The sequence below is a fragment of the Hyperoodon ampullatus genome (assembly GCF_949752795.1).
Source record: "Hyperoodon ampullatus genome assembly, chromosome: 6".
Lineage (NCBI taxonomy): Eukaryota > Metazoa > Chordata > Mammalia > Artiodactyla > Ziphiidae > Hyperoodon > Hyperoodon ampullatus.
In genome coordinates, this window is record NC_136919.1 from 56,948,117 (window position 1) to 56,974,776 (window position 26,660).

General features: G+C 38.8%; 1 protein-coding gene across 3 annotated transcripts in view; it reads right to left on the reverse strand.

The window, feature by feature from the left end:
• The window catches only part of FOCAD (focadhesin), a gene marked incomplete at its 5' end in the record, with an annotated part of 286,040 nt that overhangs the window by 212,855 nt on the left and 46,525 nt on the right, over positions 1 to 26,660 (reverse strand). For all 3 annotated transcript variants that reach the window (XM_079706945.1, XM_079706946.1, XM_079706947.1), the window contains 3 exons: positions 8,393 to 8,480; positions 16,570 to 16,776; positions 19,975 to 20,179. In XM_079706945.1, the coding sequence (XP_079563071.1) occupies positions 8,393 to 8,480; positions 16,570 to 16,776; positions 19,975 to 20,179 (500 nt within the window). The remainder of the gene's footprint in view (positions 1 to 8,392; positions 8,481 to 16,569; positions 16,777 to 19,974; positions 20,180 to 26,660) is intronic.

Here is a 26,660-nt window from a genome sequence, read left to right on the forward strand (position 1 = left end):
ACTATGGTTGTCAGAAGTAACTGGACTGGAAAATTATAGCTATAGGACGATGTCATGCGTACTGCTGTAAGGGAAAAAAAGGCAAAAGCAGTTCAGAAAGGGCCTAGGGAGGAGGGTACAAAGGGCATAGGGCTAATAAGCAAAAGCAGGGTAGGAATCAAAGCCCTTAAAACAGCCAAGGGTCCCCTCCATGTGCTAAAGCCATTTCCAAGACAGACTGTAAATGAAAGAGCAATTCACCCTCAAAATCATGATGAATTAAAATGCCCAGAAGAATGAGCTACACAATCGGTATTTACCTCAAGCACCTTTTAAAAATGAAAATGGCAGTGTATCAATATATCATGGCATCATAACATATACATCATAATTTAGACAAGATCCTACATTACTACATGGATTATGGTGGCCCAACTAAAGCAAGGCAACATGAATGTAAAAGCCGCATTTGAAAAGTGTGACTTGTTTGCCAATCTGCCACACCTGGCACCTTGATTCTTTACCACATTATTCGTAAACAGAACTTCTTTTGCCTCCCTTTAGCCCCATTCCTCACTTTTCTTTAAGTCAATACCGGATAGTCAGAAGAATGTTATCTTTCATTTGTTCTAGGCAGCTTAATAGAATAATCATACATTAAGTCTCGTTCAATGTGGCACCAGTTTGGAATAGTACAGGTATATAGAGTTTTAAAAACAAATGCAGAGGAAGATGGCGGAAGAGTAAGACGCGGAGATCACCTTCCTCCCCACAGATACATCAGAAATTCATCTACACGTGGAACAACTCCAACAGAACACCTACTGAACGCTGACAGAAGACCTCAGACCCCCCAAAAGGCAAGAAACTCCCCACATACCTGGGTAGGTCAAAAGAAAAAAAGAATAAACAGAGACAATAGGATATGGACGGGACCTGCACCAGTGGGAGGGAGCCGTGAAGGAGGGAAGGTTTCTACACACTACAAGCCCCTTCGCGGGCGGAGACTGCAGGTGGCGGAGGGGGAAAGCTTCGGAGTAGCGGAGGAGAGCACAGCAACAGGGGTGCGGAGGGCAAAGCAGAGAGATTTTGGCACAGAGGATCGGTGCCCTCAGGCACACACCAGCCCGAGAGACTTGTCTGCTCGGCCGCCAGGGCGGGCGGGGCTGGGAGCTGAGGCTCGGGTATCGGCTTTCAGTCGGAGCGCAGGGAGAGGTCTGGGGCTGGCCGCAGGAAGAGACCCTGAAGGGGTTAGTGCTAGCCCGGAGGGAGTCCGGGGAAAGGGTCTGGAGCTACCGGAGAGGCAAGAGACTTTTTTCCCTTTTGTTGCCTGGTGCGCGAGGAGAGGGCATTCCCCTCCCTCCCCTCTGCCTGAGTGAGCCAGAGCCCCCGAATCAGCGGCTCCTTTAAACCCGTCCTGTCTGAGCGAAGAACGGACGCCCTCCGGCGACCTACGCGCAGAGGCGGGGCCAGGTCCAAGGCTGAGACCCGGGAGCTGTGAGAGCAGAGACAGGGAAATCTCTCTGTGCAGCCTCCGAGGCAGCGGATTAAAGCTCCACGGTCCATTTGATGTGCCCTGCGTCTGTGGAGTGCATGAATGGACAGCGAATCATCCCAAATTGAGGAAGTGGACCTTGAGGACAAGATTTAAGACTTCCCCCCCCCTTTTTTTTTCCTCTTTTTACAACGAATTATCTCAAATTAAGGAGGTGGACTTAGCAAGATTTCAGACTTTTCGCCCTTTTCCTCTTTTTACAACGAATTATCCCAAATCGAGGAGGTGGACTTGGAGAGCAAGATTTTTGATTTTTCCCCCTGCTCTCTTTTTGTGAATGTGTATGTGTAATCTTCTGTGTAAGATTCTCTCTGTATAGCTTTGCTTCCACCATATGTCCCAGGGTGCTATCGGTCCATGTTTTTTTTTCAATAATTACTTTTTAATTTTAATAACGCTACTATATTTCATACTTTATTCTATTTTACTTTACCTGCTCTTTCTTTTTTTCCTCCCTTCCCTTCCTCCCTCCCTCCCTCCGCTCCTCCTTTCCTTCTTTCTTTTTCTTTCCTCCATCCCTCCCTCCCTCCCACCCTTCTTCTTTCCACTTTCTTTTTCTTTCCTTCCTCCCTCCCTCCCTCCCTCCTGTCTTTCTTTCTTTCTTTCCTTCCTCCCTCCCTCCCTCTCTTCTTCCATTCACTCTTCCTTTTGCTTTCATTCCTCCCACCCTCTCTCCTTTCTTTCCTTCTTTCTTTCCATCCTTCCTCCCTCCCTCCTTTCTTTCTTCCTTCCTTCCTTCCTTTCTTCCCTTCTTCCTTTCTTTCCATCTCTCTTTCTTTCTTCTACTAATTATTTCTCTCTACTTTTTCTCACTGTTATTCTGAGCCGGGTGGATGAAAGGCTCTTGGTGCTGCAGCCAGGAGTTAGTGCTGTGCCTCTGAAGTGGGAGAGCCAACTTCAGGACACGGGTCCACAAGAGACCTCCCAGCTCCACATAATATCAAGCAGCGAAAATCTCCCAGGGATCTCCATCTCAACACCAGCACCCAGCTTCAGTCAACGACCAGCAAGCTACAGTGCTGGTCACCCTATGCCAAGCAACTAGCAAGGCAGGAACACAACCCCACCCATTAGCAGAGAGGATACCTAAAAACATAATAAGGCCACAGGCACCCCAAAACACACCACCAGACGTGGACCTGTCCACCAGAAAGACAAGATCGAGCTTCAACCACCAGAACACAGGCATTAGTCCCCCCCACCAGGAAGCCTACACAACCTACTGAAACAACCTTAGCCACGGGGGACAGACACCAAAAACAACGGGAACTACGAATCTGCAGCCTGCAAAAAGGAGACCCCAAACACAGTAACATAAGCAAAATGAGAAAGCAGAAAAACACACAGCAGGTGAAGGAGCAAGATAAAAACCTACCAGACCTAACAAATGAAGAGGTAATAGGCAGTCTACCTGAAAAAGAATTCAGAATAATGATAGTAAAGCTGATCCAAGATTCCATTTCCCAGATCCAAAATCTTGGAAATAGAATAGACAATATGCAAGAAACAGTTAACAAGGACCTAGAAGAACTAAAGATGAATCAAGCATCGATTAAAAACACAATAAATGAAATGAAAAATACTCTAGATGGGATCAATAGCAGAATAACTGAGGCAGAAGAACGGATAAGTGAGGTGGAAGATAAAATAGTGGAAATAACTGATGCAGAGAAAAATAAAGAAAAAAGAATGAAAAGAACAGAGGACAGTCTCAGAGACCTCTGGGACAACATTAAACGCACCAACATTCGAATTATAGGGGTTCCAGAAGAAGAAGAGAAAAAGAAAGGGACTGAGAAAATATTTGAAGAGATTATAGTTGAAAACTTCCCTAATATGGGAAAGGAAATAGTTAATCAAGTTCAGGAGGCACAGAGAGTCCCATACAGAATAAATCCAAGAAGAAATACGCCAAGACACATATTAATCAAACTGTCAAAAATTAAACACAAAGAAATCATATTAAAAGCAGCAAGGGAAAAACAACAAATAACACACAAGGGAATCCCCATCAGGTTAACAGCTGATCTCTCAGCAGAAACTCTACAAGCCAGAAGGGAGTGGCAGGACATAATTAAAGTGATGAAGGAGAGAAACCTGCAACCAAGATTACTCTACCCAGCAAGGATCTCATTCAGATTTGATGGAGAAATTAAAACCTTTACAGACAAGCAAAAGTTGAGAGAGTTCAGCACCACCAAACCAGCTTTACAACAAATGCTAAAGGAACTTCTCTAGGCAAGAAACACAACAGAAGGACTATACCTACAATAACGAACCCAAAGCCATTAAGGAAATGGGAATAGGAACATACATATCAATAATTACCTTAAATGTAAATGGACTAAATGCTCCCACCAAAAGACACAGAGTGGCTGAATGGATACAAAAACAAGACCCATATATATGCTGTCTACAAGAGACCCACTTCAGACCTAGAGACACATACAGATTGAAAGTAAGGGGATGGAAAAAGATATTCCATGCAAATGGAAATCAAAAGAAAGCTGGAGTAGCAATTCTTATATCAGACAAAATAGACTTTAAAATAAAGACTATTAGAAGAGACAAAGAAGGACACTACATAACGATAAAGGGATCGATCCAAGAAGAAGATATAACAATTGTAAATATTTATGCACCCAACATAGGAGCACCTCAATACATAAGGCAAATACTAACAGCCATAAAAGGGGAAATCGACAGTAACACAATCATAGTAGGGGACTTTAACACCCCACTTTCACCAATGGACAGATCATCCAAAATGAAAATAAATAAGGAAACACAAGCTTTAAATGATACATTAAACAAGATGGACTTAATTGATATTTATAGGACATTCCACCCAAAAACAACAGAATACACATTTTTCTCAAGTGCTCATGGAACATTCTCCAGGATAGATCATATCTTGGGTCACAAATCAAGCCTTGGTAAATTTAAGAAAATTGAAATTGTATCAAGTATCTTTTCCGACCACAATGCTATGAGACTAGACATCAACTACAGGAAAAGATCTGTAAAAAATACAAACACATGGAGGCTAAACAATACACTACTCAATAACGAAGTGATCACTGAAGAAATCAAAGAGGAAATTAAGAAATACCTAGAAACAAATGACAATGGAGACACGACGACCCAAAACCTATGGGACGCAGCAAAAGCAGTTCTAAGGGGGAAGTTTATAGCAATACAATCCCACCTTAAGAAACAGGAAACATTTCGAGTAAACAACCTGACCCTGCACCTAAAGCAATTAGAGAAAGAAGAACAAAAAACCCCCAAAGTTAGCAGAAGGAAAGAAATCATAAAGATCAGATCAGAAATAAATGAAAAAGAAATGAAGGAAACGATAGCAAAGATCAACCAAACTAAAAGCTGGTTCTTTGAGAAGATAAACAAAATTGACAAACCATTAGCCAGACTCATCAAGAAAAGAAGGGAGAAGACTCAAATCAGTAGAATTAGAAATGAAAAAGGAGAAGTAACAACTGACACTGCAGAAATACAAAAGATCATGAGAGATTACTATAAGCAACTCTATGCCAATAAAATGGACAACCTGGAAGAAATGGACAAATTCTTAGAAATGCACAACCTACCAAGACTGACTCAGGAAGAAATAGAAAATATGAATAGACCAATCACAAGCACTGAAATTGAAACTGTGATTAAAAATCTTCCATCAAACAAAAGCCCAGGACCAGATGGCTTCACAGGCGAATTCTATCAAACATTTAGAGAAGAGCTAACACCCATCCTTCTCAAACTCTTCCAAACAATATCAGAGGAAGGAACACTCCCAAACTCATTCTACGAGGCCACCATCACCTTGATACCAAAACCAGGCAAGGATGTCACAAAGAAAGAAAACTACAGGCCAATATCACTGATGAACATAGATGCAAAAATCCTCAACAAAATACTAGCAAACAGAATCCAACAGCCCATTAAAAGGATCATACACCATGATCAAGTGGGGTTTATTCCAGGAATGCAAGGATTCTTCAATATACGCAAATCAATCAATGTGATACACCATATTAACAAGTTGAAGGAGAAAAACCATATGATCATCTCAATAGATGCAGAGAAAGCTTTCGACAAAATTCAACACCCATTTATGATAAAAACCCTGCAGAAAGTAGGCATAGAGGGAACTTTCCTCAACATAATAAAGGCCATATATGACAAACCCACAGCCAACATTGTCCTCAATGGTGAAAAACTGAAACCATTTCCACTAAGATCAGGAACAAGACAAGGCTGCCCACTCTCACCACTCTTATTCAACATAGTTTTGGAAGTTTTAGCCACAGCAATCAGAGAAGAAAAGGAAATAAAAGGAATCCAAATTGGAAAAGAAGAAGTAAAGCTGTCACTGTTTGCAGATGACATGATACTATACATAGAGAATCCTAAAGATGCTACCGAAAAACTACTAGAGCTAATCAATGAATTTGGTAAAGTAGCAGGATACAAAATTAATGCACAGAAATCTCTGGCATTCCTGTACACTAATGATGAAAAATCTGAAAATGAAATCAAGAAAACACTCCCATTTACCATTGCAACAAAAAGAATAAAATATCTAGGAATAAACCTACCTAAGGAGACAAAAGACCTGTATGCAGAAAATTATAAGACACTGATGAAAGAAATTAAAGATGATATAAATAGATGGAGAGATATACCATGCTCCTGGATTGGAAGAATCAATATTGTGAAAATGACTCTACTACCCAAAGCAATCTACAGATTCAATGCAATCCCTATCAAACTACCACTGGCATTTTTCACAGAAGTAGAACAAAAAATTTCAAAATTTGTTTGGAAAAACAAAAGACCCCGAATAGCCAAAGCAATCTTGAGAACGAAAAACGGAGCTGGAGGAATCAGGCTCCCTGACTTCAGACTATACTACAAAGCTACAGTAATTAAGACAGTGTGGTACTGGCATAAAAACAGAAAGATAGATCAGTGGATCAGGATAGAAAGCCCAGAGATAAACCCACGCACATATGGCCAACTTATCTTTGATAAAGGAGGCAGGAATGTACAGTGGAGAAAGGACAGCCTCTTCAATAAGTGGTGCTGGGAAAACTGGACAGGGACATGTAAAAGTATGAGATTAGATCATTCCCTAACACCATACCCAAAAATAAGCTCAAAATGGATTAAAGACCTAAATGTAAGGCCAGAAACTATCAAACTCCTAGAGGAAAACATAGGTAGAACACTCTATGACATAAATCACAGCAAGATCCTTTTGGACCCACCTCCTAGAGAAATGGAAATAAAAACAAAGATAAACAAATGGGACCTAATGAAACTTCAAAGCTTTTGCACAGCAAAGGAAACCATAAACAAGACCAAAAGACAACCCTCAGAATGGGAGAAAATATTTGCAAATGAAGCAACTGACAAAGGATTAATCTCCAAAATTTATAAGCAGCTCATGCAGCTCAATAGCAAAAAAACAAACAACCCAATCCAAAAATGGGCAGAAGACTTAAATAGGCATTTCTCCAAAGAAGATATACAGACTGCCAACAAACACATGAAAGAATGCTCAACATCATTAATCATTAGAGAAATGCAAATCAAAACTACAATGAGATATCATCTCACACCAGTCAGAATGGCCATCATCAAGGAATCTAGAAACAATAAATGCTGGAGAGGGTGTGGAGAAAAGGGAACACTCTTGCACTGCTGGTGGGAATGTGAATTGGTACAGCCACTATGGAGAACAGTATGGAGGTTCCTTAAAAAACTACAAATAGAACTACCATATGACCCAGCAATCCCACTACTAGGCATATACCCTGAGAAAACCATAATTCAAAAAGAGACATGTACCAAAATGTTCATTGCAGCTCTATTCACAATAGCCCGGAGCTGGAAACAACCTAAGTGTCCATCATCGGATGAATGGATAAAGAAGATGTGGCACATATATACAATGGAATATTACTCAGCCATAAAAAGAAACGAAACTGAGCTGTTTGTAATGAGGTGGATAGACCTAGAGTCTGTCATACAGAGTGAAGTAAGTCAGAAAGAGAAAGACAAATACCGTATGCTAACACATATATATGGAATTTAAAAAAAAAAAAATGTCATGAAGAACCTAGGGGTAAAACGGGAATAAAGACACAGACCTACTTGAGAATGGACTTGAGGATATGGGGAAGGGGAAGGGTAAGCTGAGACAAAGGGAAAGAGAGGCATGGACATATATACACTACCAAACGTAAGGTAGATAGATAGTGGGAAGCAGCCGCAGAGCACAGGGAGATCAGCTCGGTGCTTTGTGACCGCCTGGAGGGGTGGGATGGGGAGGGTGGGAGGGAGGGAGATGCATGAGGGAAGGGATGTGGGAACAGATGTATATGTATGACTGATTCACTTTGTTATAAAGCAGAAACTAATAAAAAAAAAATAATAATAATAAAAAAAAACAAAAAACAAAAAAACAAATGCAAACGCTAAACACTTATTTTCCTTCAAGGGTTTTATGCTATTGATTCTGTTTGCCAGTGTGAATAAGCTGGCATGCCCTTCAAAATATTTACCAATGTCACTGCTATATGATTTAGATCATAATGTCCTAACGAACAGCTGAGATACTTGGGAAATTATGGTATATGGAACCTTGCACAAAACACCTTTTTGGATAAGAAAAAGAAAGTTCTATTTGATAATGACTAAACAGAAAAATTCCAGAATGGACACTCAAAGTATACAGGACTTTTTTTCTACAGCACAGCAAGAAATGTAGTTCAGGTGACTCCTGCCAATACTTGTATTATACTTATGTTTTACTCTTGTGAGTGTATTTATATTTACCTAGACTTAAGATTGGCTTCTGCTGACTTGCCGGAGTCTGTAGTAGTAGTAAAGCTATTCCAATTATGACTGGTTCAACAGGAAAATCCTAAAAAAAAAGTAAAGAGTTGAAGAACTTTCCAGAGCCAAGGCTTTATAACATGTATCCAGGAAGAGTAAATTTAACATATTATAAACCTATTGTACAAAATAGTTTACAGTAAGCCTGCTGTATTAAAGGAAGAATTGTTGAAGGCCACAGCAGTCACATATAAATTCAAAATGTTATATCTGGCCAAAAAGCAATAAACTATAAACCAAATTAATTCAGAGGAAAAACCTGTAGTCTTCAAAAATCAATCTTTGCAAACCACTGAACACTACCTGAAATACTTAAGAATATTTCATTTCTGGAAAGTAGCTCAATTGTCTGCTTACCTAATACAGACATGATTCATCTATACAACTTACATAATAAATTATACTTAACAAATTTTAATAAATCTTGTTATTATAATAAAAGAAACAGTACCAGAGAAGCAGAGATTATTTTTAAATTACAGTAATTTATTAAGTATATTTAAATATAGCAAAGCAATAACAATAGAAACTTAAAGTCATTAATTTTACCAAGTAAAATGAAATGAAAAAGAAAAAAAGGATAGGTACATTAAGTTCTTATAAGTAAAATGCAAGTGGCATAAGATAGTACTTGAAGTTTCTAAATAAAGAAAATTATAACGTATTACGGAACTAAAGAAGAAAGGCCCAGCACACTTTGCTAAAATTATTTCATTCTGAAATTTACAGAAGTGCCTGCAGAGCAGAAATACCTATGAATCATGAGGACAAGCAAAAAATAAAAATTAAAAAAAAACACAAAAATTAAAAAAAGAAAATGTGAGGTAGAGTCATGTGTTAAACACTCGAGAGAAAACAACTTAGTCTGACACACAGAAGTTACAATTTTGGAAATGCTATCAACTCTGGGACAAATTAATAAATGCATATCTACATCTTAGTTACACCATCTGAAAGTGAAATTAAACTGCAAAATCTTCTAATGTGCTCGTTTATGGACTTTTAACAACTAGCAAAAGAAGAAAATGTATGGATTTTTTTAATGGAATATATTCCAATTTGTATCTTGGGGCCTATATGTGTTCACTGTTTTGAAATATAGTTGAGAATAATGAAGCAACTGTTATCCATTTGAGGACAACAAATGCATTTTGAAACCAATGTCTTTCCAGTATACACCATCACACCATTCTTTCCCATTTTGCTCAATTGCATTTAAATTCTGCATGTTCATTTAAAAAAAAAAAAACCAACCAAATAAGCAAAACTCAGCAAGGTCATTTACATTTCAAATTTACTAGCTATCAAGAGGATCAGAGACAAATCAAAGTATTACTTGTACTAATGCTATCACTGGAAAGCCTTTTCACACAGGCTATCACTGGAAGGGCCACAAAGTAGCTTCTCAGGGTTCTGAAATGCACTAGAAGCATTTTAAAGGAATGGAACTTAAAGGTATGAAGGCATAAATGGAAATGACATTCTCCAGGAAAAGTGAGACTGGCCTGTTCAGAACAGAGGGTGAAAGGAAAAGAACTAAGGATCAAGACGCCAAAAATAAGGAAAAGTAATGGTAAATGATTAAACTAGATGATGTTAAATTGCTTACAATTCTGAGAGGTTACAAGTTTTTTGTGTGATTGACTGATTTTTAATGAACACCTGAGAATGGTATCATTTAATGAGCTCTTTTTTTTTTTTTTTTTTTTTGCAGTACGCAGGCCTCTCACTGTTGTGGCCTCTCCCGTTGCGGGGCACAGGCTCCAGACGCGCAGGCCCAGCGGCCATGGCTCACGGGCCCAGCCGCTCCTCGGCATGTGGGATCTTCCCGGACCAGGGCACGAACCCGTGTCCCCTGCATTGGCAGGCGGATTCTCAACCACTGTGCCACCAGGGAAGCCCTTAATGAGCTCTTTTAATAAAAGCCTGTGTTGGACATCTCGTGTGCTACTTCAAATACTACAGCTATTGCTGTAGTAACTCTTGCTTCCTGTCCCAGGCCACTGAGAGATCCAGAAGTACAGGGAAGTTAAAGCCCCATAGGCTTGACAAATTGGCAATAGAAGCCCAGGGACAAATGCTTCCCCCTTTATTCTGGACCCTTCTGGCAGGTTCTGAGACATATTCCATAATACTTCTCAGCATATTCTGTGATATCGAGCAACTGATTGCTTATAGCAGTGGCCAACTTGATAATACTTGCATTGTCTCTCTCATATTTCACTCTTCTTGTCTCTCTCCCACCTGCTTCCTGAGATCACACCTGCAAATGAACTCCTGTTGCATAAGCCTTTGCATTTGTGGAAACCCAGGTTCTGCTTTTGCCTTTAGGGAAACTTAGGGTCTACTTCTGGGGGAACCAAGGCTAACTTAGAGCCTATCTGAAGAAGTAAAGAAATGCCTTTATACTGGACCACAGATGTCACAGGAGTCTTAATGACAGCAAACCCTTGGAGTCCACACTACATCAGAGGTACATCAGAGGTATCTGAAGCAGACACAACAAAGATGGCAGCCCAGCTCACACAATCCCATGTCATGGCTTTTCTACCTACACTGTCCTCTACTCAGAGTTGACTGATCCAAGCTGGGCTAATCAGATCATTTTTCCTAGGAATCTGACAACGTAAACTGAGATACACAGTGAAGAAAGATAGGTGGGATTGAATCATCTGATAGCAATGTATTAGGGAACAGGGGTCTCCAGCCTTACTAAAGCTGGGATGTATAGCACTCTTCACTTTGAGAGCTACCTAGTCTCCTCACAATCGATATCATTTTCTGTTAAGAGTACATATTTTTCGGGACTTCCCTGGTGGCACAGTGGTTAAGAATCCACCTGCCAGTGCAAGGGACACGGGTTGCATCCCTGGTCCGGGAAGATCCCACATGCCGTGGAGCAACTAAGCCTGTGCACTACAACTACTGAGCCCGCATGCCACGACTACTGAAGCCTGCGTGCCTACAGCCCATGCTCTGCAACAAGAGAAGCCCGCGCACTGCCACGAAGTGTAGCCCCCGCTCACTGCAACTAGAGAAAGCCCACATGCAGCAACAAAGACCTAATGTAGCCAAAAAATAAAAAGTAAGTAAATAAATAAATTTATAGAAAAAATAGTACATATATTTTGCTTGAAATGGAAAGCACCTTAAGTTATCATTTAAATAAGGCTAAAAATAGTTCAACTAAGACAAAATACACTGAAACTAAAGTAGCCTAAGAAATACATCCATTTTCAGTGTACAATGAAATAAATCCAATATAAAAGTAGAAAAAGAACAAAGAGGAAAAGAAAAGTTAATGTAATATTTGAATTGAATATCTAGCTAATAAACTCAGTGATATAGGAATACAGGTATAGCCTCTAAATAAGATTGATTTATTCTACTTCATTTTGTTTCAAATTAAAGGGTATATAGACCTAAAGGATATATGTTTGCAAATTAATTTTCCTAGGCTTTTTTTTACACCTCAGAAACACTGGGACAGAGTTGGGGGACAGGAAATTTCATAACACAAGTATTTTAACAGTTCTACATATTTTTTACTTACTTCTAAAATTGTTAAAATATTGGGCAGAAGGAAGACACAATATAAATATGACCTTCTCCCACAGATACCATTTCATTGCTCTAAATAAAAGTATTCTGTAATTCTACATTAAAATCAATAATATTTTTGGGACTTCCCTGGTAGTGCAGTGGTTAAGAATCCGCCTGCCAATGCAGGGGGCATGGGTTCAATCCCTGGTCCAGGAAGATCTCACATGCTGCAGAGGAACTAAGCTCATGCACCACAACTACTGAGCCTGAGCTCTAGAGCTGGCACACCTCAACTATTGAAGTCCACGCGCCTAGAGCCCGTGCTCCTCAGCAAGAGGAGCCACCGCAATGAGAAGGCCTCACACTGCAACGAAGAGCAGCCCCCGCTCACCACAACTAGAGAAAGCCTTCACACAGCGACAAAGACCCAACACAGCCAAAAATAAAAATCAATAATATTTTTAAAGTCGGACTCAAGAGCCAACTTAAAAAGATTCCTACTGGCCAAAAACAGGACAATTTGAATTTTAATGCAGACATTATCTGTAAGAAATTGAATTGCATCAAATATGTTTAAATCTATAAGTTCACAATACTTTTAGAAATTAGTAAGTAAAGGGAAAGAGTCAAGCATTTATCCTAACTTTTCTATATAAACTCTACTACTGGATAACCAAATAGTAGATAGAACCAAATACTTCTTTTAATAGAAGTATTCCAGCTAATAAATGAAGAAGAATAGACAGAATTAGACCATCATTTCTTTAACGTCTAATGAATTAATGGAGCTAGGCACTGAGCATCAACAGCGACCAACATCATAAAAAGAAGAGCAACATATATTATGTGCTTCTTGACGAAAGAACACCCCATTCCCTGTAGTCTTAGAAATGACAAACAAAACAGAACAAAAACCTGAATCTGATCAAGCCTCTATAGCCAACTACCGATTAACTGGGAAACATGTCCAAGTGAGCCACAAGGTTCAATCAGCAGATTTCAAGATGTACAAAACTCCATAGCTCACATAAGCCAGGTTTTTCCATAGGTAAACAAACTGCCAGTAAGAAAAGAGGTAGGGAAAGGAATGGAAGGAGACCATATTTAGTGTAAAAGTTACCTAAAAGATAGATCACACATGCACACACCCAAACTGTATTATGATATGTACAGATACACACATAGGCGGTAAAACTACAGAGAAACGTAAAGAAGCCACTACTATAGAAGTCAGGATAGTCAGGGGAAAAAGGAGGTTGTGATTAGGACTGGGCTCCTGGAAAACCTCTGGGGTGGCCAGAAAAGTTCTGTTTCTTGCTCTGTTTGATGCTTACAAGGATGTTTGCCTTACATGCAAAAAAAAAAAAAAAAAATTATGAAAATTATTTGAGGGTACTAGTTTAAAATGCAGATGCTTGGGCCCCACACAGTCCTGCCAATTCAATACTTCTAGGGGTAGGCCCTAGGCATTTGCTTTTTTTTTTAAGAATCAATTTTATTTATTTATTTATTTAGGTTTTGTTGGGTCTTCATTGCTGCGCACGGACTTGCAGCAAGCGGGGCCTACTCTTCTTTGCAGTGAGCAGACTTCTCATTGCAGTAGCTTCTCTTGTTGCGGAGCACGGGCTCTAGGCGCGCGGGCCTCAGTAGTTATGGCGCACGGGCTTAATTACTCCGCGGCATGTGGGATCTTCCCGGACCAGGACTCAAACCAGTGTTCCCTGCATTGGCAGGAGGATTCTAAACCATTGCACCACCAGGGAAGTCCTGCATTTTTAATAAAATCTGCTTAGTGATTTTTATGCACTCTAGTCTGAACAATTTGACTGGCATATAAACGTCACAGATCTTGTCTGTTTCACCTAACTGCTATAGCAAAGCGTTTGCCGTAAAAAACTGTCTACTACTCACATAAATCTACACAAACACAAAGGAACATTATGGGATTTACCTGTTAAGTACATTACATTTATGGTTAAGACAGGCAATTCCAAGTAATTTAACTATATAATATTATCTATATAATATTTTCTATATATTATTTATCTATAAATATTATATATCCATATTTTCTATATATTTTTATATTATTAGTATAATAATATATTTCAATATATTATCTATTAGAGCTATATCTAATAGGTATAACTATATATAATTGATATAAATAAACATCTGAATAGGAATGACATTATTTTATTATATTAATTATATAATTTATAACATATATATTACCATATATTACGTGTTACTATATATTACTATTATATCTAATAGGTAATATGTATATTATATTTTTAATATTACTATATATATTACTATTATACTAGATAATATATACAATATTAATATAACACAAATATATCATTATATAATATTATATATAAAGTCCCAGCATCCATGAAACCATGCTAGTCACAAAACTGACAAAAGATTACTTGAGCCTTCCTCGGCTCCCACCTCCCACCAAAATCTACACTCACTTTCTCTGTTTCCTCAGTTACCATTCACTCCCTTATTCCAATTTGGTTCCTATCACCATCACTCTGCTGAAACTGTTTCCTTTAATATGAACAATAAATTTCTACTTGCTGGATCCTAAGGGGACTTCCTATCCCATACTTAAATCCTCTCCCCAGGACACTGCTGACCATTCCCCTTTTTGAGAAATTCCTTCCCTTGATTTTCATGTCTGAGACAGATGACATGGGACGGAGTATCTCAAAAGGGGGAATGGTCATCTGTCTCTTTTGCTTGTTATACAATCCTTCTAGCTGTACTTTCTCAGACTTCTCTTTATCAGTACACTCCAAATATTAACAGCCCCTGGAATTCTATCCCAAGACCTGTCATGAAGTCCACGGTTAAAACTTCCACCCCAAAGTAGAAATCTATTTACAAGTCTATACCTTTAGCCTAGGCTTCTATCCTGAATTCTAAAACCATATATCCATCTACGACCCATGCATACCTCAAACCAAGCATATCTAAAACTAAATTTATTATCTTCCCTTCAGCATCAGCTACCATTTCTCAAGTGAACAGCACCATCCAGTTGCCCAAAATAGAAAGCTGAGACTCTACCGAGGACCTTCTCCTTGACCATGTAATCAACCACAAAGCCCTATTGATTTAATGTCCTATATTTCTCTTTTCCTGTTCTAATTTCCCTAATTAGCCCCTGCCATGGACTGAGATCCCCCCTACCAAAATACATACATTGAAGCCTTAAGTGCCAACTGACTGTATTTGGGGTAAGAAAGTAATTAGTTAAATGAGATCATAAGGGCGGGGCCTTAAAACAAAAGGATTAGTGTTCTTATAAGAAGAAACAATAGAGACCTCATTCTTGCTCTCCCTCCACTTTGTGAGGACAGTGAGAGAGCAGCCTTCTTCAAGCCAGGAAGAGAGAAAGCCCTTACTAGGAATCAAATTGGCCAGCACCCTCATCTTGGACTTCCTAGTCTTCAGAACTGTGAGAAATAAATTTCTGTTGTTTAAGCCACTCAGTCTGTGATATTTTGTTAAGGCAGCCCTAGCAGTCTAAGACATCCTTCCTCACTTCCTGCCCTATTAGTGTCGCTCTGCTCTAAATCCTCTTCCACTCTCCCACCAGAATGATCTTCCACACACAAAAATATGAGGGCACCTCTTTGCTGAAAGGTCTTCCGTAGCATGCCACTGCCTAGAAGATAAGATGTAAGCTCATTTGTGTGGTATGGAAGACCCTTCATGATATGCCCAGCCTTATCTCTTACACCTTAATCCTTTGGCAACACTCAACACTTTTTTTCTGAACAAGCCATGCCTGCCTGCTCACTCACGTTTCTGTGCCAGGGCACATGCTGTTCCAGCAGCTGGAATGCCTTCCCAGCCTCTGGTTTGTACCAAGCAAACTCCTACTCAGACTTCCTCAAATCTGAACTCATGCCCTACCTCCCTTAAGTTGTGCTCCCACTGAACTTTAAATATACCCCCATACAAGCAATTTACCTTATTGTACTACTATTATTTATTTGCATGTTTGTAAGCCCCTTGAGGTCACAGAATGGCCTTTTCATCTAAGTACAAGTGGCCCTTGAATAACACATGGGTTTGAACTGCACAGGTCCACTTGTACATGGATTTTTTTCGATAGATATGTACTACAGTACTACACAATCAGCGGTTGGTTGAATCAACGGATGCAGAACTCCAGATAGGGAGAGCCAACTGTAAAGTTATATGTGTATTTTCCACTGCGTGGAGGATTGGCACCCCTAATTCCTAAGTTGTTCAAGGGTCAACTGAATTCTTCTATAGGGTGTGGCCTATAAGTGTTCAATGCTTGTGTTCTACATGAACAAATGAAAAAAATACCACAGTGGTAGACCCTTAAGTGATGCTCCAAAGAGTATTTAATGAGGCATTTTTATAATAAATGATAGTAGTACTATTGATGTATTACTAGTATGATCTAATAGTATTAGATCAAAACACCTTTGATATGCAAGAAAGTAAGAGAGCACACCCACCCTGCTACTAAAAGACCTACTTAAGTGATAACTGACATTAAAACTTCTTACTATCCTTACCTCCTTCAGAAGTTCAACACTGTGCTCTAAAAGGTGAATTAAAGATGAGCATTCTCCAGTTATGTTTAAGCTGACTTCACAGACACACAGCAGCTGAAGGGTCATCTGGATAAGCTGAATTTTCCAGAAAACAGGATGACGCAAAAGGCTTAAATACACTTCTTCGATAAACAGCATCACTTCTGTTGTCTGTATCAAATCTCTCATCTGTTTGAGAAACAAGCTTGTGATATTAAAATAATACACAAACCAAAGGATAATTTTAGCTTATATAAGAAGCTTTACCAATAAAATGTTTTCCTCTAAACCTATAAAGATTTAAAAGGGATGAAGAAATTTATGTAACTCAGAGAGAGTTAAACCACACAACTCTGCTTTCTCCTTTTGTCACTAACCAAAACACAATTTGCTACTGTTTTTGTTACTGCTGGCTGGCACAAATTCTTTTCATTTATTTTTCTAACTACTCTGAGTGCAGATGTTTAAAGACAAATTACATGACAGTACCAACATGTTGAAGGAAATTAATTAAAGTTGGTTTTGAGTTCTCCAAATGGACTCTCCTTTCTATAATTTCAACATAGCTACCTGGAAGAAAAGGGTTGGCGTGTTATTCTATTGCACTACTAAGCCCTTCATCTGAACGAAATGTGCTCAGACAACCTTAACTGGGAGCATCATTTCCACACTTGGCAGATGCAGTGAAAGACGACATTCAAATGGTAGTGTCTTCTCAGCTGGCTAATGTATTAGATAGGAAGGACTTGGGTGCTCTTGAAAATCCCAATTCAATTCAAACCCAGCTGTTCTGATCAAAATTCTGGAGTTAGTATTAAGGATATGGTCCTGTTCACAGACACACTGGCATTTCCCAGAGATTACAAACAATGAACCATCTGCTTCAATCAGGAGCCTTGTGTCTGTTAAATTCATCAAGAGGAAAGCCTACAGTTAACCAGCTGTACCTTTCACCAGTCGTTACCACCATAATAACCCAAAATGACTATAAGTTATACACAGAGAGAGAAGTTAATTCCGAACAAACAAGAAGAAGAAAAACTATTAAAAGATCAAGGGGAGGAGACAGCAGAGAATACTTAAGTTATAAAAAATAAATGTGAACAGTTCAGTAGCTAAATTATTTCATTCTTTTGCAAATATACAATGGCAAAGGCAAAAGGCCACCAAGAAAGGAATTTAAAACAAAGTAAAGCCCCATGTTTATCTGACAATATATTTCCTTGAGTGCATTTTTTTGTACATACTTGAAATTTTCCGTAATAAAAAAAATTTTTGAAAGACAACCTCAGCAACTTAGCATTAAAGGCTCTCTAATCTTTAACATTACCAAAATTCTTAACAAGAATACTTTGTAAGTAATGGTTTCTCTTTATGTAGAAATAGAACATGTGCAATGAATAATATGTGAGATGGCAAAAGTCACAATTAAAAAGAACTACTGGGACCAAAGTCAACAGTGAAGTTCAAGGCAGGTTAAGTCCAAAAAAAGACAATTCCATAAATACAAAATGGAAGAACAATTGGAGTGAGAAGAAAAAGAAACAGGAGTTTCACTGACCATCATCTCATTGACCTATGGGTCAATAGGGTTGACAGTTATTTCTCAGGAAAAAAATTTTTAATTAACATGATGGTACTGAAACGCTCAGTATGGATCAGACCACATCTATACTACTGTATTCAGCTCTAAGAAGAACATTTCATAGTGACACATTCTCAACACCAATAAACTAGAGAATTCCTTGCAAATAACAGTGAAAAGTCAAAACCATTTCATGTGGAGAAGTAAAGAAACTGATGAAAAAAAGAAAGGAGGGAGGGAGGGAGTAAAGGGTGAAAGGGAAGAAAAGGAAGGAAGAGAGAAACAACACAAGATAGGATGCAGATGGGCTTTTTAAAAAGCTTATCTTGCTTTGTTCTGAGAAGAAGGGGGACTAATGGGTAATCTTAGGAAAATGCAGGTCAATGAGAAGTACTTGCTAAAAAAAATAATAATAAATGGCTGCCTTGCAAAATAGCATGCTTCCTATCACTAAAATATTTAATTAGTCGTGGGATGGTTGTCTCTCAGAGAGGATAAGAAGTGCCTATAACCCATGGGAAAATGGATGACATTGCCACTAAGACCCCTCCCAACTCTCAAATTCTTCATTCCAATAAAGCTGATTTGTTAAGTTATTAAATGTATTTATGTCACTAGTCCCATTAGTTCCAAATGATGGATCTCTTTTTTCCTCACCTATCTTGACTATATTAACAAGCCACAGATTTCCAGAAATATTGCACAGAGCACACTTAACAGAAGTATTTAGGCTTGTCAATATAGTTTGATGACAATGAAGGCAAACATCTACCAAAGAGCACAGAACAGGGTAATGCAAGCATCGTATGGAAAAACTGTACGCTAGTTCAAGACATCCGCCTATACATTGCTTTATTGCCCACACAAAACAAAAGCTTTGGAAAAGCCACAGGAGAATTCACTTCAATTAACTTTTCTCTGCCTTGATTATAGGAAAGCCTATTTATGAGCCGTAAAAGAGTCACTCTAGTGACTCCTTGCTAACACAAACTTAAAACAGGTCATCTGTGACCTCAAGTGATCACCTTGAAAAATAATCACAGATTCCCTCCATCAGCTAAGCAGCATGGTGTTCAGATTCTAGACAAACGACAAACCTAGATGGTGGGATGGGATAAATGAATCACTACACTCAAATCACAACAAGCTGGCAACTGGAATTTTTTTTAAATCTGTAGTTATAGAGACATTAGCTCAAATTTACCTCTCCCCTGAATTCCCTAAGCATTTTATCCATACCTCTGTATGGATAAAATACTTCATCCATCTACTTTGAATTATACAAATATATATACTTGTTTTAGCTCTCTTACTAGACTTTGGTCTTCCCAAGAGCAGGATCCATCGGGGTCACCACATATACTGTAAGGGGACTTGTGAAAACTGGAATCTAGCCAGCACTCAGCTGGTCAAGCCCTGCGTCCCTAGGGCTGCATCTGCCCAGAGAGATGCCTTTTTTTCAAACTTACACAAAGAGGACATTTTTTTTCCTTATAACCCTCTCAGTCTCCAGCACAAGGAAAAACTCAATGCAAAATTATTTTCCCTGAGAAGTCTTTCTTATAGATTTCATTCCTACCAATCCTAAAATGGACTATGTTGATTTATATTTCTGTGAATTTAGTTAACATTGTATATATTAAAGTGAAATCTAGATTTGTTTCCTTCATCATCTCCAAAACCCTGCAAGCATTTCTAGAGCTGTTTGCCAGATCACATGGGCTCTATTTTATGTACAAAAATAACAATCACCACTTACTAATGCTGGTGCTATATTAGTGAAGGAGGAGGAAAGGCCTTACCTGCAAACATGGAACCATGTCGCAACACAGTTGTAGCATCTGTTGTTCCAATATTGATGGTTGTTCTTTGTCACAGGGAACCCGGGGGTGAAGTAAGACTTTGAGCAGAGCTAGTCGGAGTTTAGCATATTCTTGTAACTGTGATGGTTCACAATACAGATACCATAGAAACGGTGCCATTATTTGGATACATGAAACTTCTGATCTGCAAGGAAGTCATGGAATGCATAAGCCAGTAACTGAGTTAAACAGAGTACCAAGCAAGTAAGTGTCAAACATCAACTTAGAGTTCATGACATATCATAAACTATGATACCACTGAGTGTATCTCTTTTTCATGACTCTTCTATTCCACCATGACCCACCTAAACCCCTGCCAAACAGTTCTTTGTACACTGGGAAGAATGACTCAACACCTGGAGCCCACAAGCCTGATACCCAGGACTAAGAGGGCCTCTACTTGCAAACTAGAATAGCATCTACATCTCCAGGACCAGTCTTTAGTGAATATCAGAATCATCTGAGAACCTTTTTAGAATTATAGACGTTAGGATGCATTTTTGGAAAAACTCGACAGGTAAGGTCCTATGTAAAACAAAGACATACAGACATCCCAAGAAGATGATGATAACAGTTAACATTTACTTATCAACTTGTTAGCTCTCAGAGTGTGCAAGTTACTGCACTTTATGCCTTTAAACTCAATCAATCCTCACCACAACCCTATGAAATAAAAATATTATTATCCCATTATGCAGATACAGAAACTGAGGCAGAGAGAGGTAAAGTAATTTGTCAAGTCCCTCCTCTTAAGTTTTTCCCACTCAGAGGAGGAAGACTTTACAAATGTTTTGGATCTATTTAGATTACAATACATCCCAATAACTCCAAGTCCAAAGACACTAAAATGCCAGAATGACCTTTCAGATATAAAAATTTGATCATGTCATTAATCAGCTTGAAAAAATTTATGCTTTAGATAAAGTACTTAGCCCAATTCACAAACACTTCATAATTTGGCCTCTTTCCAGTCTCATTTCTTGCTTTTCTCCACTCTCCACTGAACTACACTAAACTTCTTTCAGATCTCTAATCAAGCCATCTGGGCTTTCTTCTCACCTGCTGTTCCATCTACCTATAATACTCTCCCCTTTCTCCCTAATTTCTATCATCCTCTGCCTAATTTCTATCATCTTTCAGTTCTCCCTTTAAAATGACTTCCTGAGGGCCTTGCCTGATACCTAGCCTTGGTCAGATCCCCATTATGTGCTTGCACAGGATAACGACTTTATTGTCATTATTTATTTAATATCTCCATCCCCTGACAGACTATAAGCCAATGAGGGCATGAACCATGGATTTCTGTTTAATGCTGTATCCCAAATAACTGTACACACTAGGCCCTCAAAGAGATGCTCAATCATTAAATTAATCGATTCATTTACACTAAGTTATAGAGTGGATTTACAATTAGCATGCATCGATTAAATATCACAATTTTAATATTTTTCATATTGATTATACATAAGTTACTACTAGATAAGATACAAAGATGAACCAGGCATTATCTATCCTTAAGAAGCATATAGTCTAACAGGGACAATCAGCTCTGTTTCTGGACTAGAGAATAGAAAGTGAAAACTGCTAAAAGAAAGGTATAGGGCTTCCCTGGTGGCGCAGTGGTTGAGAGTCCGCCTGCCGATGCAGGGGACACGGGTTCATGCCCCGGTCTGGGAGGATCCCACATGCCACAGAGCGGCTGGGCCCGTGAGCCATGGCCACTGAGCCTGCGCGTCTGGAGCCTGTGCTCCACAATAGGAGAGGCCACAACAGTGAGAGGCCCACGTATCAGAAAAAAAAAAAAAAAAAGTATAAAGTGCAATACTTATTGGAGGAAATGGCATTTGAGTTATGCCTGACAACATAATTTTATAATACTATACATCCCACAGCAATGTGATTTCAAAACACCATTAACATTAATAAAAATTAAAAAGTTACCAAATTGATAAGATTTAATCTATTCATTTATTTGCTTGACAAAATTTCTGAGTTCCTACAGTATACCATTCACTCTTCTATGTGCTACAAACCAAACAAGAAACAAAAACAGATGAAATCCATGCTCTGATGAAATCCATGCTCAAAATCTGGAGGGATTTTTTTTTTTCTCATGAGCACAAACACACAATCCATAAAAAACAAAAAGACTTGTGAGTTCATAATTATGAAACATATGGCTTCGTCACACCACTCGCTTTAGGAAACTAAAAAAAGTTTCATAGATTAAGCAAGTAGACAATGTATGTATGGGTTAGAATATGGAGCAGAAAAGAGATTTAAGAAACATTGTTCCGGGCCTCCCTGGTGGCGCAGTGGTTGAGAGTCCGCCTGCCGATGCAGGGGATACGGGTTCGTGCCCCGGTCTGGGAGGATCCCATATGCCGCGGAGCGGCTGGGCCCGTGAGCCATGGCCGCTGAGCCTGCGCATCCGGAGCCTGTGCTCCGCAACGGGAGAGGCCACAACAGTGAGAGGCCCGCGTACCACAAAAAAAAAAAAAAAAAAGAAACATTGTTCCTCCATCTCTCACTAATAATGTACTCCCCAAAGAATAAATACTAGCCAGGTGTCAAAAACATCCATGAATAGCTTATCAGTTTTCTCCTACTTTGAAATGCTGAAGGTGAAATGCAAGGTTCATACCAAGAAATATATTACCAAGATGCTGTTAATATTTGACATCAGGAGCATAATGTTGAGCTTTCCTAGGACAATATACTTTTGAAAAATCTCTGTGGCTTGGGCTTCCCTGGTGGCGCAGCGGTTGAGAATCTGCCTGCTAATGCAGGGGACACGGGTTCGAGCCCTGGTCTGGGAAGATCCCACATGCCACGGAGCAATTAGGCCCGTGAGCCACAATTACTGAGCCTGCGCATCTGGAAGCCTGTGCTCCGCAACAAGAGAGGCCGTGACAGTGAGAGACCCGCGCACCGCGATGAAGAGTGGCCTCCACTTGCCACGACTAGAGAAAGCCCTCGCACAGAAATGAAGACCCAACACAGCAAAACTAAATAAATTAATTAATAAACTCCTACCTCAAACATCTTTAAAAAAAAAACAAAAAAAAATCTCTGTGGCTTAATCTGTCCTGATTTTAGATTTTGCATTTCCTATGTGGTACCTGATGATCTACTATCACTGCAGTGGGACATGCAATTAACAGGGCTTAAGGAGAAAAGGGAAATAATAAAACAGATAACCTGAAATCCCAAAGTGATTAAGGATGTTTAAAAATGCAACCAATTGTGCATGTATCTACACACAAGGCTTTCATATATGTTCACCAAGGATGGAGAAGCAGTGGGAAAAGACTTGTAATGAAAATCAAAACACTGAGCCTTTGGGCCCAACTCTGCCACTAGCCATGTGACCTTGAGCAAGACATTTAATGTTGCTCTCCTTAGTTCCCTCATCTGAAAAACTATGTGTTAGACTAGATAATCTTGAAGTATCCAGCCCTAAAGACCTTGACATCATTGTCAATTTACCCAATTCTCAGTTCTATAATGGTGAAGTCTTAACACCACAGGCCTTCTACAAATCAGGGCAGAATTTAACTGGAGAATCATGCTCCCAAAAATGTAGCACGAAGATACACTGCTATTTCAGGACATCAGTTGATACATTCTATTAAAAATGAACCCATACATTTAGGCTAGCACCTTTCTACTCTACCACCTCCAGCGAGGTTTCTTCCCACATTTGTAATACAGCTATATTCTTTGTGTGACTTGGTAGCTCATTCCTTTTTTCATTCCTGGGATCTTTCATTCCATTTCTGGGATACACACACACACACACACATATATTTGCATACATTAAAGTTCACTTTTTGTGCTGTAAAATTCTATGGGTATTGATAAATGCATAGTGTCATGTATCCACCATTACAATGTCATATGAAATACTTTTACTGCCTTAAAAATCCTCTATACTTCACCTTTTTAACCCTCCCTCCCTCCCCCCAACAAACCCCTCAAAAGTACTAATCTGTTTGCCACTCTATAGTTTTACATTTTCCAGAATGTTATATAAATGGAATTATACAGCATGTAGACTTTTCAAAAAAAAACAAAAGTGAACCCAGCTACTCTAATCAACAATTCCTAACACAGAAAGAACTAGAATACAAGCTATTGTCACAACATTTTGCCTCCTTCCTATAGTTGTGAATCACTATTTATATTCTTATTAAATTACCAAACTTCCTTCATTACCTTCTAAATGACAATGTAAAAACTACTAAGTTAACTTACTCTAAAATTAAATCTCAAGAAACTAACAGTCTGCTGAAAATGCAAGCAGAGTGATCAATTTCATCCTGCAAAGAACAGTCTCATAGTGCAAAAGTAGAAATGAGACAACTGTAATTATTCCTTGCAAATAAATATAATTTAAAACTTCTAAAAAGCTCTAGATAGTATACTCTAACACTCCAGAATTCAAATGAAAGGAATAAGTCAATGAAAGCTTATCCATAAATAAACCAAACTCAATTAATAATCTCTTCTCCTTATGACTATCTGGACATATATCATTAGAAGAACTACTTTCAAATTCCAATATAATACTCCTTTGAAATGAAACAACCAAAAAGTAAGTTAATTACTTGCTGACTAACTAAAGCATTGGAAAAGAGAGATATTTGTAAGGATTACCCTAAAAACAAGCTAATAACAAATATGGCACATCAGCAGCAACATCTTTTATAAAGTATCCCAATCTATTTAATAAGAGAAACTTCATTAAACAAATGTTTATAAATTTGTTATTTTTGCTTTCTGACATGGATGAACAAAGACTTTTTTAGTAAATATTAATATCTTACCTTTGAAAATGCAGTCCTAGGTGAGGGAAGAGAGGATGATAATAATGTTTATTTTAAGGTATTCATTCAATTGTTACATGGACTTTTATCACTGGCAGATGATTACAAGGTTCCCTATATCTCTTTAAAATTTCCTGTAGCAGTATATCCTGCCTGGAAATTCCATCTAAAATTGAAGTTATAGACTCAGAAACAATGTTCTAATACACTGTACGTATAGGACACTCTAAGACCTTCAAGAGCAAGAACACATGAACGTGGCTAGTGTGGTAAATGTAACTCAGGCATTGGATTACATGGGACAATGGTACCATCCCATCATGACCTTGTGTGACATACTAAGTATGCAGTGATATTATATTTTAGGAGGCACTCTACAACCCACTGCCTGGGCCCCACCAATCTGTGGGCCTCATGTGTATACATATATAAATTCAACATTTATAAAGCACCCAAAAATGTGCCAGGCATTATTAATATGAAGAATATTGAGACACAGTCCCTGCCCTCAAGAAAGTAAGAAAGTTTCACAGTTAATGGAGGAGAATAATTATAAGACCATACAGTAAGTATAATGATGTTAGAAATCACAACTGAAGTTACTAAGGGAGCATGTAAAAGAGACACCTAATTCAGCCTGTGGTAAGTAAACACTTCCTAGGAGAGACAATACCTAAACAGAGATTTTTTTGATTTTTTTTTTTAGTTTTTTGGCCACACCACACAGCATGTAGGATCTTAATTCCCTGACCAGGAATCAAACCCGTGCCCCTTGCAGTGGAAGCACGGAGTCTTAACCTCAGGACCACCAGGCAAGTCCCTAAACAGAGATTTAAAATAGAGAAATTAATCAAGAAAGGGCTAGGGTATTAGTCAGAAAAGGGCTGGGATGAGATTCAAGAGAGTAAGATAGATACTAATAAGCAAAAGCACAGAGGCGAGGAAACAGCACTGTCTCCTGTGTGGAACCAAAGCAAGTCGGCGTATTGCTGAAATACATAATTCATAAATTATGAGATAAAGATAGGAGAAAATAAAATTGGTGAAACAGATCATACACAGAGCCTAGCATGACATAATAGATTTCATCCTGTAGCCCAGGGATTTTCCAACTATTTCAGAGACCAAACTATTGTTTTCCAATAGAAAGCTTCCATAAGATATCAACACGTAAAAAAATAGTCTATAAGAAAAAGAGCTGAAGGGGTGCGAGGGTGTTTCCATGCTTAGCCTATACATTGCAAGTGCAGTTTGAAAATCACAGCTGCAGCGACTTAAGAAAGGGAGTGATGCAGTAAGATCTGCTCTCTTGATGCATCACCCTGATGGATGCTTAGAGAATGGCCTTGAACAGGATGAGATCAGAGGCAGAGATGCCAGTTAGGAATAGGTGGCAGTAATCACAGTAAGAGATGACCACCTGAGCCAGTGCCATAGTAATAAGGATGTGAGAAAGCTTTGAGGACCATCAGAAGGCAGAAGGCCTTGGTGAAGCTAAACTAACTGCACATATGGCAGCTGTCGGGTCCCAGTTGGCAGGACTGCTTAATCCCAACTGGCACTGGTTTCTAATGGAGAGATTAACTCACTAATCAATTTCCAGAGGGAAGAACCTGTCTTCCATATGTGCCATGTAGTAGTTTACCAAATATTTCCAATCAACTCTCCCAACTAACCAATGCTTAGCTTATTTAATAATAGCTTTTCTCATAGTCAATATTTCAACAATCAATAAATCTGGTAGGATTTTTTTCTCTTACTCTTAAAAAGAAAATAGAAAACTATATCCTGCTCTAA